The sequence below is a fragment of the Benincasa hispida genome, chromosome 2, assembly GCF_027475165.1.
Source record: "Benincasa hispida cultivar pf3 chromosome 2, pf3_genome.v1.1, whole genome shotgun sequence".
In the NCBI taxonomy this organism is placed as follows: Eukaryota; Viridiplantae; Streptophyta; class Magnoliopsida; order Cucurbitales; family Cucurbitaceae; genus Benincasa; species Benincasa hispida.
The window spans coordinates 66,499,880-66,520,454 of NC_143479.1; the positions used below are offsets into that span (position 1 = coordinate 66,499,880).

Below are 20,575 nucleotides of genomic sequence, written 5' to 3' on the forward strand. Positions count from 1 at the left end.
GTACACAATAGCAACACCAACGATGCACCACATCTCCAACTCCACGACTCCACATTAGCATCACCTCCATGCCTCCACAGTAGGGCAAGAATTTTGCACATCACGCTTTTCTTTCCCTTTAACACGATCTTTTTTTTATTAAAAAAAAGAGATTGTATTTGGGTTGGGTCTGCAAACCCAAAAATATGGTTTTAATTAAACCAAACCAAGGCTGTTTGGTTCAAAAACCGAAATTGAGAAGTTTCGATTTTCCACGATTCAACACGGTTGAAAATCGATCTGTTTGGTTTTATTGATTTTACTCAAAATCCGACTAAATCGAATCGCGAATATCCCTAATTAATAGCCCAGTCAACTGATTACAACTTGTTGCCTGAACACCCATAAAAAGATCATGGTATTTATCATTATTTTGTGTTTTTTTCAAGTAACTTATAACGAAGAATGAAAATTTATTATTATTTTTTACAAGAGTTTAAACCCTACCCATCTTCTTATTTTTTCTCTCTCCCTCTCCCTCTCCCGCCTCTGCCGCTCGCCGGAACGCCCCCACCGCCTTTCTGTTACAACCTAACGCCGTCACGCCAAGCACTGTCTTCTGCCGCAGTCACTTCAACTCTTTTCACTCGCCGTTGAGGTCTGTTCTGTTCTATTTTTCTCTCTTCTTTTTTGTTTCTCCTGCCCAATCAACTTCAAAGTAGGCTACGTTTGTAATGGACTTCAATTTTGAATTAGACATCCTGCTCAATCTGATCGATTCCTTTTTTTTTTTTTTTTTATCCAAACAAGTTTTAAAATCATAATGGAGGGAAAAAGTTTCAATTTAAGGTGAAATCCTCTTAAATCGAAAAAACCTTGCCCCTCGGATAGCATTCAATGGTTCAGCTCGCCTCTCGGTATGGTGGTTTAAGCTGGCTGATGTTTCCATATCTCTTCACTGTCAAATTGTACTGACCCTTCGAGTACTGGTTACGGTTACAGAATTCGTGTATATATTGATTCAACTTAGTCGGCGTCTTTGTTCATGCTATGTTTCCGTGTTGAAGTCAAACTGCTAATTTGTTGAAATGGAAAATCATTTGGGGGTTTGAGCTATGTTGCTGTTCATTTTCTTATTGATATTCCCGTTGGAAAGAACGGAGAGTACAACTGGATTGTGTATTTTATGCAGAAATGAAACTACAACTGAAACAAGAATGAAGGATTGGCATTAGGGAGAAGTTCTCGTTTTCTCTGGGGCTAGCAAAGTTCTTACTCTTTGTGGTGTTATTTTGAAGTTCAGTGAACTAGGCGTTGCTGTTTAGTGTGGGAGGACAAGTATTCTGTTTATTCATAGAGTTCAATGGAGGTTTTATTTTCAGGTGTAGAATTAATAAGAGGTCCGATTACAGTTAGAACTCCATGTTGTGTGGGTATGAAAGGAGAATGCTATAACATATTTGGGCTATTGACCCACATTTGGTTTGTCAACTTCATGAAATATTTTTCTCTTTGCAATTGTATAGGGTAAGGTGTTTTCCCTGATCTGTATAGATTCTTTGTTATATTCATATTACTTATAGCCATTCTGAAGTAAAACTAAAGGGTCGAACCTACAGAACTTTAAAGCTTCCTGTGACTTGCTTCAAAGCTTAAAAACTCTCTTGAAAAGATGAATATGATTTGAGACTGATGGATTTGTTGTCCACAGCAAGAAGGATGGCATGGAGGCAGATTATCTCCAACCATAGGTCTATACTGCAACCATACTCAGCTCCTTCATTTGCTAGATTCTTTTCTAAATCTACCCTGTATGTCGGTAAGTGGTTTTTAAACTTTATTCTCACCTTGTTCCGGGAACTGAGCCTAATGCTTAATTTGGTTTATGGAATATGGAAAGTAGACTTAGTTTGTTCTGTCGGCCAAAAAAGAAGAGCCAAGAAATGTATGGTTTACTGAACGGTTTTGTGAATAGGCACGGAAATATAGTTTATTTCTTCTCTTTTTGTTGAATGAATTTATTGCCGACTTGTTTGGCAATTTTGTGGGGAGTGATCCGAGAGGAATTGCAGTAATCTTAAAGGGGTTCATAGGTCAAGGTGTGTGGGAGGTGAGATTTAATGTGTCACTATGAGCATTAATCAGTTTTTTTTTTTTTTTTTTAAAAAAAAAATTTATGATTATTATTATTATTTTTAAATTTTAATTTTGAGCCTGGTATCATTCTTTTGTTTGGCTTGTAGTTGAGAATCATTTTCATGAGTTTTTTTTTTGGTTTTTTTGTATGCCCTTGTTCATTCCTTCACTTTCCTCAATGAAAATTCGTAAGTGAACTCGTTTCTTATAAAATAATAGTTTTTTTTTTTTTTTGTATGCACTTGTTGATTCCATGTTTATTAAAAGAGGAGTGGGAGAAGAAAATATTATCTAAAATTTCAGAAAACTGAAAAGCATTATTTAACTTTCCGTATGATGTCATATAATGCTCAACTAGTATTGTTATCTCTATCTTATTTGTCTGTCACCATAGGTTACTTGATTTCCTTGCGAGCCTGTGACCAGAATTAAGGTCCCGTTTACGTACTGGGGATCATAATGAAATCAATTGGAATCAGAATGTTATTGCTTTCATGCTGTTTACTAAGAGTTGTTTGGAATAGGAGAATCACTAATCCACCAGTGGTATTTACTTCAAATTATGAATTAGACATAACACAATTACCATAATACCTCCGTCATATTTCTAACTTAATAGTAACCCCAATAATAAATTTTTAATTTGTTTTATTACCAATTTCTTTTATCATAATATCTTTAAATCTAATGATTTAGTTAATATGAACAAGTAGTAATTTTTTTTATTGTCAATATAATGGTATTTAATAATAATAAATTCTATTTGAATAATCTATTTGATATCAATAAATAATTACTAACTAAAGTAAAACTATATCCATTAAAAAACGATTAAAATAAATTTGTTTTAGAAAATTAATGGTGTGTCCCACAATTGATTCCAACCCTACATTCTAGTACACACCATCATTGGAAAATGAAAATTTCTATTCCATTGCCTTGAAGTAAAAGGAGCCCAAACGTTTGAATTTGGAGTCAATAAGTTATAATATTGTGTGCTTGATTTTTTGACGTTTATGTTCTAGTGAAGGTTGGTATACCAGAATTTTTAAATGGTGTTGGGCATGGGGTTGAGTCACATGTGGCTAAACTTGAATCAGAGATTGGTGACTTCCAGAAGCTGCTTGTTACTCGCACACTTAAACTGAAAAAACTTGGAATTCCATGCAAACATGTAAGTATTTCCTTCGTTATTCCTATTATTATTTTTGTAAGGACAAGACTAAGAGCTGTTTGATTACCAAAACGACTAAGAGGATAGGCATATTGGCTTCATTAGCCTGTATTTGATAAGCTTTCTAGATGTAGCAAGTAGCAACAGTAGTAATCAAGAGCTATCCTTCCCTTTTCTGCTTATAACTTCATTTGGTGCTAATTGTTTAATTGCCAGTCTCTCTCTCTCTCTCTATATATATATTTGGAATGATGAAACAATGTATGGTTATGAACTATAAGCGACCTTTTCAAGAAGAAGATATGCTATCAGCAAATAGCCATGTAATTTCTGCCTCCATGAGTCAGAATGATGGCTAGTCTAGTTGTTATAATGTATTATCATCTTATCCATGCATTTAATTATTTCTACTGAACTCTTGTTAGAAGAGTTGGACCAGGTCTATTGTTTGTTTTGCCACAAAGACACGATATTGTCTTCTAGTTCTTCCCAGATATTACTATATATAATATATGTATAAATGGAGTGGGAGAACGATTGTTTCTTTTAAGATCCTCTTAAAGAGTGAACTTACTTCACTGTTTTTAAATATTTATATAAATATAGTATTTATGGATTACTCTCTTTTCAAAGTTGATTTTATCATTTTACTCCTGTAGTCTAGGAAACTGAAATAATTAAGAGGGGTTTAAAATTTCATTTAAAACTGAAATAATTAAGAGGGCTTTAAAATTTCATTTACAAGCTTTTATGAACTTTATACTGATATTTTAATTGGCACAGTAGCCTTAATTAAACTTCAGATCATTGATAAAAAAATGTAATCAATAAGTTTGTTCTTTAGTTTTTTAAGTTTTCGGATGATTAGTTCTATAAGAATTTGTTTTGTAATAACCCTTGTTTTTTTCTTTTTTAATGAGAAACATAATTATAATTTCATTGATGGTATGAAATTACAAGAGGACAAGTAAGCTGTAAGGGATTACGTAATGCTATGCCATTGTGAAATACGTGAAGTAAGGTTGTAATCACAAAAGTAGTGAGTGAATTTACTCCAGGTAAGCGATGTATACAAAAGATGATAAAAAAGTGAGTGAAATCAGACTCCTTTGAAGATATAGTGATTCCGCTCGTTCCATATGAGCCATAGGAAGGCTTTGATGATGAAGCATCGGAAGATCTCTTTTTTGTCTTTAAAAGGAAGGCCGATAAGGAGCATATTCAATAGGGTGAGAGGACCATTCGGGAAGACCACATGATAGTTGAAGTATGAGATAATTTTCTTCCCAAAGGACCGGATATAATCACAAAAAACCAGAAGGCGCATTATAGACTTGCCCCAATGTCGACATATGGAGCTTGTTTAATAAAAACATTCGCAACATTTTTAGAGAAAGAAACGTTTCATTGATGAATGAAATAGAGGGTTACAAGAAATCTCTCCAATGGGAGAGGAAAAAAGATTAAGTATAAGAATTTAATGGAGCCTCAAAATTATACCAGTTATATGCATGAGTAAGCACAAAATCAAAAAAGCGATAAAAGGTAAAAGACATGTCTCAAAAGATTCTCCCATTACATTCCCCCCAAGATTCCAAAAGAAGCTTCGCACAATAGCCAACCAAAGAATTTTCCTAGAACCACCAAAAGGATGCCTCACAAGTAGAGTAGCTAAAAAATCAAAAAATGGAATTAGGTAAAACCAAAAACCATTTGAAAGCATCCAAAACAAGAGTCCAAAAATAGTGCACAAAAGGGCAATGAGCAAACAAATGAGGCTGAGTCTTGGAACTATGGCAACACAGAGAGCACCAGGAGGGGGAGAAAGCATGTATGGCATACAACGTGACAAATGATCAGCTGTATTAATGACACTAAGACTGAGCACCCATAAGAAAATTTTTATCTTCTTTGGGTAAGAGTCTATCCAAATTACACGGTAGAGATCTTTCCGGAGAGGATCGACAGAACCAAGCAATTCAACCATCCATAGGAAATTTGACGGTGTAAGAACCAGAAGAATCTAAAGGCCAGACCCAAATATCAGTAGAGGGGCGGAATCGAACAAATGTGAGAACATGCGATAAAGTAGTCCATTCAGATATTTCTAGATCATTAAGATTATGGTGAAGATGAAGATCCCAAGATTCAGTTTCAACAATCTAGACATCAGCCACCGTATCATTAGGGGGAAGGGCAAGGCGAAACAGACGAGGAAAAGTAGCAGATAAAGTACCACAATTGAGCCAAAGGTCCATCCAAAAAGAGGTAGTAGAACCATTACCAATATGCCAATGGGGACATGACTATCAATCAAACCAACATTTTGACAAATGTATCTCCAAGGGGAAAGATGAGGGCCTCGATGTCTAGAGAAGGCCTACCCTTCCTACTCAAAGAGTGCTTAGCAACAATAACTTTCTGCCATAGTGCATTGGGTTCAGTAACAAAACGCCAGATCCATTTAGCTAGGAGCGCAAAATTACGGTGTTGAAAATTACCAATGTCAAGGCCTCCCATTAATTTTGGACGTTGAGTAGATTTTCAGTTCACATTATGCATAGCACTCTTACCACAAGAGCCTTCACAAAAGAAATCACAAACCAACTTTTCCAACATAGAAATTATAGAGTTAGGAGCACGAAACAAAGATAAGTAGTAAGTGAGTGACAGGGTAACGTGAATAAGGGTATGTCTGCCACCTTTAAAGATATATGCATATTTCCAGTTATGGAGCTTGTGTTTAATCTTCTCAACAATAAGATACCAAAAAGCCATAGACTTAGAATTACCAGCAAGAGGCAAACCCAGATAGGAAGATGGCCAAGAAAACCCCCTTATAGCCAAATTTATGGAACATCCATTGAAAATTAGAATCAACGAGGTGAATACCAAGCAACTCACTTTTCAAACAATTGATATTTAAATCAGAGGCACTTTCAAAGATACCAACCACATCAAATAGATTCTGCAAAGCTGAATGATCTGTTGTAGAAAATAATAAGGTATCATCTGCAAATTGAAGATGGTTTAAATTGAGAGAAGAAATACCAATAGGATGAGAAACAATAAGACCACGAGATGAACTATGCTCCAAGAGGTGGCTTAGACAATCAACAAATAAAGAGAAACGGAGAAAGATGATCTCCTTGCCTAATACCTTGAGAAGGAATGATCTTCCCACGAGGGTGGCCATTAAGAATAATAGAATAGTTTGCGCTAGCAACACAACCTTGAATTCACTGACGCCGGACAACCCCAAAACCTTTAGCCCGTAACATAACATCCAAGAAATCCCAGTCCATCGTATCAAAAGCCTTCTCAAGATCCAATTTAATAACCATACCTTATTAGATGAAAACCAATCGTCAATCAACTCGTTTGCCATTAAAGCGGCATCTAAGATCTGTCTACCAGCCACAAAAGCAAGTTGAGTAGTAGTGATTGTATGAGGGAGGACAAGTTTTAAGCGATTAGAGAGCACCTGAACGATTATTTTGTAAGCAGTTAAGAACATGCAATGAGATTGATAGGCTGATAATTATAAACAATCTTTGAATCAACCTTTTTAAGGATTAAACAAATATAAGTCTCATTCAAAGATGCATTGATGATTCCAGAAGAGTAAAAATCATTGACCATGGACATAATATCAAACTTGATAGTGGACCAGAAGAAATTAAAAAATTCAGCAGTAAAACCATTGGGGCCAAGAGATTTAGAGGAACCCAAAGAAGAGACAACAATAAAAACCTCTTCCTCAGTAAAAGGGCGCTAGAGGTTAGTAGCTTGTGAAGTTCTAATAGGAGACCAATCAAGGTTGGTTGGGATAAAACGTTGAGTCAAATCATTGCTGAACAAATTCGAGTAAAAATCTAAGAATTCTATTTCAATGTCAGTCGTAGAGAGCATACTACGACCATCTCGTGAGAGAATTTCTGAGATCGAACTCTCGTTTACGAGGAGCAACAAAATGGTGGAAAAAACGTGTATTCTCATCCCCCTCTTCGAGCCATTTCAATTTGCAATGCTGATGCCAATAGACAACCGTCTCAAGCTTAGTCGGTTCCCGAAGCAAATGACGCAAGGAAATCTGTTCAGTTGAGAAAGGACCAATATCCTCCAAATTATCCGGAGCTTGCAATTGTGACACAAGGGATGGGATAGATGGGGCCTCCACCTGTTGAGCACAATGGCAATTGCAGAGAAAAGATTTTAGAGCCTTAAGTTTCATCATAAGGCTATGTCCGGGTCTACCAACACAAGGATGAGAAGTCCACCAATCCTCCACCATAGATCAAAAGAAGGGGATTTTAAGCTAGGCATTCTCAAACGAAAAAGGAGTGGAGCTCCATGCAATATTACCTGAAGTCAGAAGCAAAGGATAGTGATTCGGCGTAACTCTATCAAGCCTCTTTGAAATAATCGAACCAAGTTTGGCAAGACACGTATTAATGAGGAGGAATCTATTAAGGAGAGAGGTATTGGGTGGGACTCGAATTGGACCAAGTAAAACGGCCATTGTTGAGAGGTATGTCACGTAAACCGAAGTTCCAATCCATTGGTTGAAGGCACACATACTGGAAAAGGTAGAATTATCATGGGATTTTTCCCATGTCCAATGAGTTACATTAAAATCACCGGCAATAATCCATCGGTCACCACCCAACCCAGCCAAATCATCAAGCTCTTTCCAATAATCAGGTCTAAAATCATCATCAAAGGGACCATAAACCGATGAAAGCCAAAAAGAGAAACCATTAGCCAAAGATAAATGAACAGGTACAATAAATAGACCTCGAATAACCTCATTGACGGTGTAATCAAGTTCACTCCATATGATAAGAATGCCACTGGATGAGTCAATAGCATTAAGAGCTGTCCAGCCAATGAAAGAGGAGCTCCAAATAGATTTAATAAGAAAATAGTCGACCTATGACAATTTTGTTTCCTGAAGAAGAAAGATACTAGGATTGTGTCGTAGGATCAATTTTTTAACTAAAGCCCTTTTTCACCAAGAGCATAAGCTACGAACATTCCAAGAAAGAAATTTATGCCCCTCTTCAAGTGAGTAGGCATGAGATTTATGCCCCTCTTCGATTGGTTTGTTGTTTCCAATCGGTTTGCTGTGGAAAGGTAGCCTCCACATTGATCACCAATAAATCTAAAAATGTTCTCGTTCTAGAGGGTGGGAGAAAGGTTTGTGATCTCAATCCAGCCTCTTACGATGCAGCAGATTGACGATGATAAGCTGTGTGATTAGTTGTTGGCCAAAATTTCAATCTGAAGGAACTAAAAGATGTCCACTCAGCATGACTGCAAAGTTTGGTTGCAATGGCTGGATCATAAATGTGGAGAAGAGCCCCGTCAACATGGATCCATGTTGATGGAGCAAATATTGGAGAAGGAAGCTTGTCTCGTTGTCAGACCAAGAATCATGAAGGTGATAGCGCTCAGCAATGACCATGGATGTCCAAGCATGTTGAGGAAGTATGGGAGGAGGAGCAGGGATTGGGAGCTTATGACTCACGGGAGGATGGCCTTGATGTTCTTTGATCACCTAAATGGAAACTTGTTGCCTATGGTTAGGAAGGATGGGTTCACCAGGAGAATCAGATAACAAAGAGGAGAAGGAGAATCAGTCTCGCTTGTTTTCTTTCGATGGTATGTAAAGCTTTGTTCGACGACCTGTTTGATGAAGATGGGTAAGTTCCACAAAAAAGCCATTCTTATTATTGTGCTTCTCCAACCATATAGTAGAGTTTTCATCAACCAGTTTCCGAAAATATTTTTGATTGTAGGGGTCCTTGTGCAGAAAATCAAAGGTAGAGGAGAGTCGTTTCAGGGTAGTCCAAGAAAGGCAAAGCGAGAAGGTTACATTCTTATCCTGTTCAGTAATCCTAACAGGGGTTCCCCTCGATTTCTCATCAAGATTGATGGTGAAAGTTTTCCTATCAATGAGAAAAGGATGGTATCCGGTTTTTCATATGAGAAAGTAGCGGTTGATCATGGGAGAGGAGAAAATGATGGTGTCATCGGCAAATTGTAGATGGTTAATACTGAGACCCGAGTTCTTCACAGCAAAGCCCTCAATAATATTAGAGTCAAGGCCATGCAGCGTTTTGATCTTGCCTCTAGGTTTTCCATTGATGATAATGGAAAAATTGGTTGATGAAATACAGCCCATAATCCATTTCCTCCAAGTGTCACCAAAACTTTTGGCAATCATGATGTTCAAAAATTCCCCATCAACCATATCAAATGCCTTCTTGGTGGAAAATTTTCTCTTACTTAGTGTGTCGTGGGTCTTTGGGCGTTCGTTTGGCATTAATGTCTCTCAAGTTTTAAGAGGACCCTCTCTCTCACCTAAAGCCCAGCTACTTTGGTCAAATGCATTCAATGCCACGTTGTCAGAAATTTGGTTCGAGCGCAACCAAAGAGTTTTTTAGAACAAGGCTGTAGTTTGGTTACACCGTTTCAATTCAATCCAGCTTCTTGCATCCTCTTGGTTTTCACAAGCCAAGTTATTCGAAGATTATTCCATCCAAGATATTTACCTTAATTGGAATGCTTTTATCTCTGTATCTTAAGTGTGTTTTTTGTATTAAGTTCCAAGTCTTTTGCTGTACTGATGATTTGAATTATATGGCATGTTAGCGGAATTTTTAGTTTCGGGATATGATGAGGGCGCTAGGGCGGTGTCAACCTAACTGAGATGGCCCGGTGCGCCCGCTGATCTTTAGTTACCGTTGCTTTGATTTCAAGCTATTTGTAAGTCTCTTTCTACTTTGAGCATTAGCCTCTTTTTATTAATTCAATGAAAATGTTCGTTTCCGTTTAAAAAAATGTCAAGCTTTATCACCACACCTTTAGTCATTGAGCAGGAGTAGAGATCTATCATTTCATTAGCAATTAAGGAGGCATCAATGATTTGGCGGTTAGTTACAACAGCGAATTGATTCGTGGAGATTGCATGGGGGAGAACTCTCTTCAGTCTTTCTGATAAAACTCGAGCAATAATTTCGTATAAACATGTGGTAAGGGTGATCGGTCTATAATCACCAACCCGCCTGGCATTAATCATTTTAGAAATCAGGCAAATATAAGTCTCATTGAGGTCGACATTAATAATGGCTTTCTCAAAAAAGTCTTGGAACACCCTTTTGATGTCATCTTTAAGGATGTTCCAATGCTTTTTAAAAAATTCATATGTATAACCGTCTGGTCTCAGAGACTTATTATTTCCCAAGTTGGAAATGGCACGCCAAATTTACAGATCAGTGAAAGGGGTTTCTAAAGCATGTGCTTGATCAATAGTAATAGGTTTCCCGTTATCAATGGTAGGAAGAGATCTATTACTGCACCGTTTGGTGTAGAGGTCTCTATAAAAAGTCAAGAAATTCAGCTTCAATATCACAGTTCATCTACTAAGTTGTGTCCCTGTCTAGATAACAGCTCCACGATCGTGTTTTTCCTCTTCCAGAATGATAGGAACCGATGAAAGAATCTCCTGTTCTCATCTCTCTCCTTGATCCACTTCGTCTAACATTTCTGCCTCCATCTTATTTCCTCTGCATAAGATAGATCAATAAGCTTTGTTTTTATAAAGATCCTCATCTGATGTTCAATGTGGTCAAGACCACGAGTTTCTTCGAAGTCGTCTAATCTACCAAGCTCATGAGTGCAACCATATGTGTCTCTGTTCCTTGATTTCGATACCTGTTTAAGATTCTTTAGCCTTTGGGTGAATCCATGATCAAGCCCAGCCAGAGGTTTGGTTTTGTTGTCACCATCTCGAAAGACTATCCCTAAAGGAGTGGTCCATCCACATATTCTCAAACTTCAAGTCCATGTCCCCATTTTGAATGCAAGGGTGAGAAGAATAGAGAAGTGATCAGATGGTCGTGGGAGGTGCCTGACCATACCACTCGATTTATCAATACAAGCATCTAGAGATGAGAAAACGATCAATCAGGGTCACAACTGGGGGAGTTGTAATAACCTTTGTAGTCGCGTTGTTTATAAAAAAAGAGGTTTCTTAATTTTCTTTTGATTAATTTAATCTCTTCAGAGGAGTTTTGATCACTTGTTTGTTTGGTCTCTTGTAGGCTTTGGTTTGTACGGAGTCTTGTTCTTACTCTCTAGGTCTTATTATTTTGGATTGGAGCCCCTTTTTATATAATTAGCTCTGCGACTCCTTTTGCTAGGTTGTCTTTTTGTAGGCCCAGTTTTATTTGTTTTATTTCATTCTCTTAATGAAAGCTTGGTTTCTTCTAAAAGAGAAAAGGATTTAGTATCTAGGAAGTATTTGGCTTGTGACATTGAAGTCATAATCTGATTACAAATGGCTAGTTAAATAACAAGCAAATCTTGGAAGATGAATATTTTTTTTTTTATCACCAAAGTAAATAAACCAAGGAAAGTTTCATGTGCAATTACTAGTTTTAGTCAATGGCACCTACCATTGTCGAAGCTAGATCAGATGGCAACCCCTTTGGGTAAGATCTGTCTAGTATAAAGCTATTTGATAGTCTATAGATATGCCGTTGGATGCATAAAAATTGCTTCCAATACTTTACAAATCTCACTTCATATCCGTAAGTGTACAGAGAAGTACACTTCCACCTTTATATCAGTTATCTTATACAATTATGGATTCACACCCCTTTCCTGCTTACAAGTTTGCTGTTACAAAAAGGGTCCCATGCTTGCATCACACCTGTTACCTGCTACTTTCTGCTTTGCTCTCTTTCTGCTAAATACATCAATAATAGTCTATCACACTTGACACACCTCACTGTTGACTTCGAATCTCAGTCACGAACTAATGCTTATTGAGAATACAAGTTTTGGCTGGAGCAAAGTTCTATAGATACCTTGTATTTGATTTAGAACAATAGTGGCTTGATTGATGTCTGATTGTTTTCATGATAATGCTTGTTGGCCTAAATTTTCACGTCTGTGGCAGAGGAAGCTGATATTGAAGTACACCCATAAGTACAGACTTGGACTATGGAGGCCTAGATCCGATTCCTTGAAGGTCTGAAGGTTTTAACTATGTTAACTCGGTGAAGGAATCGTTAGCTGATCTTCAGTTTGTAAAACTTCGAGGGACAGTATTTCATTTACTAAATTGAAAGCGTATCCTTATTTTACTGCTTTTGAATTGTTTCTATTCATTGTACCAACTATATACCGTTCAGTTTGTTTAAGATGGTGCATGAATCTTAAATTTAAGTGGACTGAAAGTTCAAATTTACATCAACTGCATGACAGGACAAAACGAAATCTGGTAAGTTGGTGTCTGTTCTCCTTAGAATTCTTGTTTTATAGTTCAGTCAAAGTTGTAAAATTAAAACATTCTATAGAGGCATATAATAGATAGAGTGGATGGAACCCAATCAAAAGCTCTTCTTAGCACCCATTTTGGTTTTTGTTCTGAATCTTCTGTCGCTATTTGAAACAGAACCCCCCACCCCCAACAAAAAAAGGCAAGGGCCCACCATTGTGAGTTGTCACAGCAAAGCCACGTGTGAGGCTATGATTGGGACCCATTGAAGAAAATGTGTGATGTTTGATAGTCAACCTCCTGTTTTGTCATTACATGAGGGAAGTGGTGATGTTGGTTGGTTGGATGGATGCACACGATTTCACCATAATTGAGGCCATTAGGTTTGAGCCACCACTTGTGTTTATGTTTCATTCTTTTTTCTCGTTCCCACCACCCACGTAGGCATGTCCATCAATTATTGCTGTTTCTCTCTTATTTCATTATGTGTTCTTAACTAGAAAATTTCCAGGTGCATTGTCAGAATGGACTCTTCTCTTGCTGTCGCATCTTCTCTTCTCCTCTATAACACACACATGGGGATACACTTTCTTTTATGTTAGATTTTATTATTCAAACCCTTGTAGGATTTGTTTGAGATCTCTTAGGTTTGGATAGAGATGAGCCCGGTAGTTTATCCAAAAGAAAAAAAAAAAGCTTGTGAACACACATAAGGGGTGTTTGGCACTCAAATTCAATAGTGTTACTATTAAAGTTTGTACATTTATCGAGTAATTCTATATTCTTTGTTTCTCTTTTTTACAAATTTATCAGGGAACTCCATCTTACAAATCTATACACCAATGACAGACTTCTTAATTCAAATATATTAACTCTAGACTTTAACTCAACCTCCGAACACTCTATAGTGAAATATGGAAAGAACAAATTTCTTAGAATTTTTAAGGATATTTTGCTTATTGGAAGAGCTCTATGGAACTGTGGATTAGGAGCAAGTCTTCATTTGGTTGAGAAAGTAGGCTACCAGTTTGAGATGAATTATTAGTACTTGAAAGTATATCTTAAAGGTCTCTAGTTCTAAGTGAGAGAATGTCTTTATTTGTAAGATATTCATAATAACAAGAAAAAGAGACACTGTAGCTCCTTGAAAGAGAGGATGTAGTTCATAAGAAAATTATCCAAACACGTTTTAATCCGTTGAATCATGTTCAGGTTAGCAAATTGTTGAGAGATACTAAAGGAAAAAGTATTTATTTATTTATTTTTTGTTTTGGGGGAAAAAAGATGTCCTTGGAACATGGTTTGGCCAATCCAAATAGGAAAAATGTTGGTTGGGGGACCTGATAGTGTGTCTAGAGGACTTTTGACAACTCAAAAGCTATACCTTCATTTTGTCAGTTTCCTCACCCTCTTTTTCCTGAACCAAACTCTATTTTCCCAACCCCCTTTTTTTAATTTTAAAAAAAAATAGAAGCTAACAGATTGTCAAAGGCTACACCAAAACTTTGTTCAAAAGGGGATTGCTGGAAGATGATAAGAAGAAATGCTGCAAAGGCTGCAGTATAGGTATTTGCTGTCATTTAAGGACATTCCAAACTGAGTGCTCTTTTTTTCTTTTGCATGCCTTCTTTGTTTTGGTGCCATTCTAAACTATCTGAAAAGGTTAAAAAATAAAAAGTATGACAGAGGGAAGAGAGAGATAAGAGAGATTTCTTGAATATGAGAGAAGATTTGCTTGCATTACTAAGATGTTTGAATTCTCACTCACATTGTTATAATCTGTCTTTACTTACTCTCTAAGCCTTTGGAAGTTTTCAATTGGTTTTAGAATTGATAATGTATGACATAGTTCAAGGAAATAGACCAACTGAATAAAATAAGAGTTGACTGAACAAAATTTTTATTTCGCTCATCCATTTCATTTTTTTTTGGGTGTGCTCATCATCTTATCCAACTTACTCTATTATCACTCATTGTGTCAAATTATTACTAGTTAGTTTAATTCACATGTCGTATATATAAGATTAAATAACCATGTAAAATGTATGAATCTATTAGAATAGAAATAAAAATCTGAGATGTAATTGGAAGGCTTAAATGTTTAAGAACCAAACAAGTCTAGCGTAACACAAAAAACTATGAAAATAGTGTTGATTTACGCCTAGATTGTCTTAAGTTATAATTTACCATTTAGTTTTTAAATTTCTATATATAGGGAGTAAGGATTCAATCATCTAACCTTTAGAACAAATGCATGATGTCTTAATTAGTTGTAGTATGTCTTAGTTAATTCTCAAGCATAATAAATAAATTTTAACTGAGTTAACATCATGTGTGATAGGCAATTATCCCAATGAGTAGGTATGTCACTTGATTAATTTATTAATTACTTAACAAACAAAGATTAAATAAAAACATATTTTAAAGTTCTGATTTAAAGGGGCAATTAATTTTTTTTCCATAAGTTTTAAAACTAGAATATGATATATGGAGTAGATATTTGAATTTATAATTTAATAATAAAATACATTGGTTGACTTGTCATTGGAGCCAAAAGAAAAGTAAAAGGCTTAAAAGAAAAAACTCGTTTAAACGACCAAATTTAATATTCTATAAATCTTCTCAACAACCATCAGTTGTGAAACCCAATAGTATTTTAGTCTGTGTATATATATATTCTCGAGTTTAACATAACAAATGAATACGAGAAATTTGAATATCTAACCTATTGGTCAAGAGGATAAGTTTTGATCAACGGAATTAGGTTGGTTGTATAATTTAAGAATAATTTGGTATTGTTTTTTAGTAGAGAGAGAACATTGAAAATGTGAAAGAGGAAGCACGTGGGCACAGAGAAATCAATGAAAGCAATGCTAAAAGAGCCCACCTTATACCATTTGTTTATCTTACTTACCACACAAGAACACTTAGCAATACACGAGTAAAAAAAAGTGATTTGAAATTGCCCCATTTATAAAAAAAGGTATTAATTATATAATATATGGTAGATTCGAAGTTACTTTATTATTATTTTCTTTCTGTACAATGATTCAAAGTTACTTTATTACCTTCAGCGTTTGATATATGATTTTGCATCTTCAAGATCCCAAATCTATGTTAATAATTGGTTTACATTTCATTTTTCTACCAATAACTTTTTGGTTGCATTATAAAACGTACCTATCAACTTTACCTTTTGTTTTCAAAATATCCTTGTTCTTTTAAACGTTAGTTTCAAACACATTTAGTCCTTCAAAATTTTTTAAAAAAATTAAGAGGTATATCAGTCCGATCATGTTTAAGAACAGACAGTGATCTAAATTTTCATTCTAGGTCAATGATATACAATTTGAGGTCCCAATATTCGTTTAAAATTTCAAAAACTCCGTGTTATATTAATAGATTTGGAACTTGATAAAAGGTCAAAAGTGTTATTACAATTTTTGAAAGATTATGAATATATTTTAAACAAAAGAGAGTTTGTAGGGATTCTTTTATAACTCAACCTAAATTTTTGAGTCCCTTTTTAACTTTTCAAAAATAAACTGTATTATTTTTGTTGTTTACTTCTTTTCTAGTTATGTGATATAAGAGTGGAGATATAAACCTTGATTGAGGAGAAAATCTATTCATCAATTGAACTATGTTTAGATTAACTCATTAATATCAATAAATTGAATACTTACTCAAACTAACTTACGTAACATCAAAGTACAAATTTATGGAGATTCGTCGGTGCACCTACTTTAAATAATTGATGATAGAATAATGATAAGAACTAAAACATTTTTTCTTTTGAAGTAAAGGAACAAAAATGAAATTTTAGCCTTAATCGTGTTTGTCATTTAAATGTTGTGCTAAGTTTAAGAAATCTAACTTTAATTATCACCTAATGATTTCAAGGATGAGGAAGTAAAAATAAGAATCAAGATTGCAGGACTATAAATGTCCACATCTATCCAATCATGTTTCAAAAATCATGTTGTTGAAAAATCAACTCAATTTTTGAAATATTTTAAAAAATGCCCTTTTTTGGAACATTTTATCAATTAAAAGTAGTAAAGTAAACTTTTAGTACTACACTTTTTACCTATGTGTAAATTTCATCTCCATATATTTATTTAAAAGGTACCCACAAAAACACACGTTTTTTTTATATATGGTAATAAGTCTGATTTTTTTTTTTTAATAGCACAATCAAAATCCAACTAGATTCAAAATATTATAAAATAAAATCAATTTTACTCCATATTTGTAATAAAAGAAAAAATTACTAAATGTATATTTTAGTGAAATTTAATAGTTTTACTATGACGAATGTACTTGGAACTAAGACTTTGCAATTTTTTTCAAACTACCTCAATGCATAACAAGGAGGACAAATATAAACAAAAATGTGAACATATATAAATAAATTGTGGAGGCCGAATGTAAACAAAAAAAAAAAAAAAAAATTCAACCATTGCTAATTTTTTCCGATTATCCCACTTGTTAAAATTTGTTTACACGTGTAATATCTTGACCCATGATTCGGATCAGAATTCAGAATTTGAATTTTACACTTAATAGTCCTAACATTCTTGACCCATGATTCGGATCAGAATTCAGAATTTGAATTTTACACTTAATAGTCCTAACATTCTTGACCCATGATTCGGATCAGAATTCAGAATTTGAATTTTACACTTAATAGTCCTAACATTCTTGACCCATGATTTGGATCAGAATTCAGAATTTGAATTTTACACTTAATAGTCCTAACATTATTGCATTCTTATGATTTAACAATGTCATCCTTGTTTATCCTGAATTGCTTCGAAGAGTGGAAACTATTACCACAAGCCATCAAGTGTCCTTTCAACATGCTTTGACCTTAATTCAGTCGGCCACATCTGTTTCTCATGAATTTGTACACACCCTTAATGTTGGTCTAAGTAATAACTATCAATATTTTTACGCTTTTTTTTAACTATACTTTCAAATTCTCAGAACATCTCTCATTCAGATATGATCTCAGTTTGTTCATGTATCTTTTCTAAACCTGGACATTACAACATACCTCTTAAACTAATTTTTGGATCCAAACTTCATACTCAAAACGTATCACATAGATCAGTATCAATGGTGTACATATGCTTAAATACAAATAAAATATAATAATGGTTGTCAAAATATGGGTATTTATGAGAATATACATAAAACCTATGGGATACAGATGGTCAAAATTTAAAAGTAAAAATATAGAGAAGTATATCTAATTCCAACCTCTACTAAAAAACGACAATACCAAAATAATGATGAGTTGCATGAACTCTTTAATGTTCGATGCAACAACTACTTTGAATAACATTAAATGCTCTGCCTTAGTTGTTAATCCCATAAAAAGTATTTGAACCTATTTTTCATATCAATCTCTTATGCCAATGGAGAAAAGCTATTGTAAACATAATTATCTACAAGAACAAATCGAAAACCACAAAGTAGACAAATACATAGAAAAATCTTTTATCAATGAATTTGAGGACAAAGTGGAGATGAGAGTAAATACTATTAGCTAAGCTCCTAATTCTAGGTATATCTACAGATATAATATAATGTATATGTAAGTATATATTCCAACTTTCGTTTCTATGGTATATTATACACACCTATAGCTAATTATACCGAAGGGTTCATATATAATGAATGCGTGAGTATATACCTTAACTCTTATCGTCTGGAATGTTTGACAATTAGTATTGATGAGAAAAATATAGAGAGTTGAAACCCTAAATCCATAAATTAATTAAAACCAACCCCTACATGTTGATTATATTGAGGAAAAAAAAATAGGACATTAATAGGTACTCTTCACCATTTTTTTTTTTTAGAAAATCATAAAATTGAAAGTTTAAGGTTAAAAGTCAACTTAGTTCGTATGGGAAAAAAACAAAATAATAATAATAATAATAATAAAAGTGCTAAAATTTGAAGGAAAAAAAAAGGGAAAGTAAAGGAAAAAGTATAGTGGATAAGTGAGGGATGTGGAGATGGTACGACGTCGTATGCGCACGTGTTGGACTTCAATTTGACATAAATTGGAGCAGCCTCTATGAGATGTTATGTATGACCAATTCATTTATGACTTTCATCCATCCCTTTCATCATCTAACTTTAACATCATCTTCTCTATTTCAATTCTTTCTTTTTTCTCTACTCTATTATTCAAAAACTAAAATAATCTCTAAATCATATTAAGGTTCCGTTTGATAATAATTTTATTTTTTAGTTTCTAATTTTTGAAAATTAAGCATATTTCTCCCCGATTTCTTATCATAATTTTCATCTTTTTGAGTAATAGAGTCAAATTCTTAGCCAAATTTCAGTATTTTAGTTTTCGAACTTTGCCTTAGTTTTTAAACATTGGTAGATATTAGATAACAAAGCAAGAAATTTAGAGGGCGGAATGAGTGTTTATAAGCTTAATTTAAAAAAATATAAAAATAAAAAATGAAATGGTTATCAAACGGGACCTAACTTTTAGGTTTATCTACTTCCAAAAAACCATAGGTGCAACCATATAAAAAGTGGGGGGAGGGGGTAACTCTTGCTACACTTCTAAAAAAAATCCACCTAAAATTAAGCATCAATGTGAATGTGACAAGCATCACATTAATGCTATGTTCTCTATTTTGATTGTAGCCTAATCTTGTTTCTTCGCTGAGTTCATGTACATCCACACCCTTTTCAGATTCGTGCATCAACATGTTGGCATCATTTATGGGAAGCAAGAATATATGTGCAATACCTGAGTTCAAGAGGAGTACATGAAAGAGACGATATCACATCTGAATGAGATAGATCATGAGTATATGAAAATATGGTTAAGAAAGATTTAGTAGAAATAATAGCTACTACTAATATCAATAAAGTGCACATTCCTTCGATGGCTCAATTATATGAACTCCAAAATCAAGCAAACTTGCTTAGCTTGAAATAATTAGATTGAGTGACCTCCCAAAACTTTTCCTACAATAAAGCATGTTGAAAGGACTCATGCATGTTGGTTTATGAGGATAGTTTTCACTCTTAAAAGAAGCTTAAGATAAATAAGGATGACATTGCTAGGTTGTAAAGGATGCAGGGGAATGTCGGGGACATCAAGTACTGAATTTGGATTTTGAATCTTGGGCCTAGGATGTTACACTATGTAATACAAATCACATCGCTAACAAGGAAGATTTTGATTAGGATCATGCAAATGCACAAAAATTGTACCACTAAACCTTATATTATGTTTTAGAAATACCGTTGGACTTCCAAAAGTTTCATCAATATCCATAAAGTATATATAAAAAAAGAAGTTAAAAATACCCTTATCATTAATTCTTGACGAAAACTGTTAGTACTTTGCCAAAAATTAATGGTGAGGGTATTTAATTTTTTTTAATAAAAAGTTCAAGGGTATCGATAAATTTTTTTAACGTTCATGGGTATTTTTGAAACCATGGTGTATAAAATTCAGAGTATTTTTTTTATATATTATTATATCAATTAAAACTCTAAACAAATAATTGTATCAATTTAAATCTTGAACTTTCATAGTCATATCAATTTACACTCTTCTTCATATTTCATTAAAAAAAAACATCGTGTGAAACTTATAATTTATATCCATTTAACTTCTAAATTTTCATAATTGAATCAATCTAGACTATTTTATTATGATTACCTTTGAAAATCACTCCTGAATCATTTCTCACACATGTGTAGACTTCTTCAAATGGTGAACTACAAAACTGGACAATTAGAAATAATACATGTTAGCATAAATTCTTTATATCTATACTGAATAGATAAACTCTAGGATCATTCATGTCAAATTGTCAAGAATAGCATACCGGATTCCATTGCAAAATTGATGATAGCTTCAAGATGATGATGAATGACTATGGTCTTCCTCAACCAAATCTCCGAATGCCCTTAGTGGGATCTCTCTCTAGATGGGATTCAAGAAT

At 34.3% G+C, this 20,575-nt stretch overlaps 1 protein-coding gene across 1 annotated transcript; it reads left to right on the forward strand.

Annotated features, from left to right (window-relative positions):
- The first annotated feature begins 300 nt into the window (after nucleotides 1-300).
- On the forward strand, nucleotides 301-12,548 carry LOC120071346 (xaa-pro aminopeptidase P). Its single transcript, XM_039023566.2, has 4 exons — nucleotides 301-637; nucleotides 1,691-1,798; nucleotides 3,141-3,289; nucleotides 12,258-12,548. Exons 2-4 carry the CDS (start codon nucleotides 1,699-1,701, stop codon nucleotides 12,333-12,335), a joined length of 327 nt encoding a protein of 108 aa, XP_038879494.1. The 5' UTR covers nucleotides 301-637; nucleotides 1,691-1,698; the 3' UTR covers nucleotides 12,336-12,548.
- Nucleotides 12,549-20,575: the final 8,027 nt, after the last annotated feature.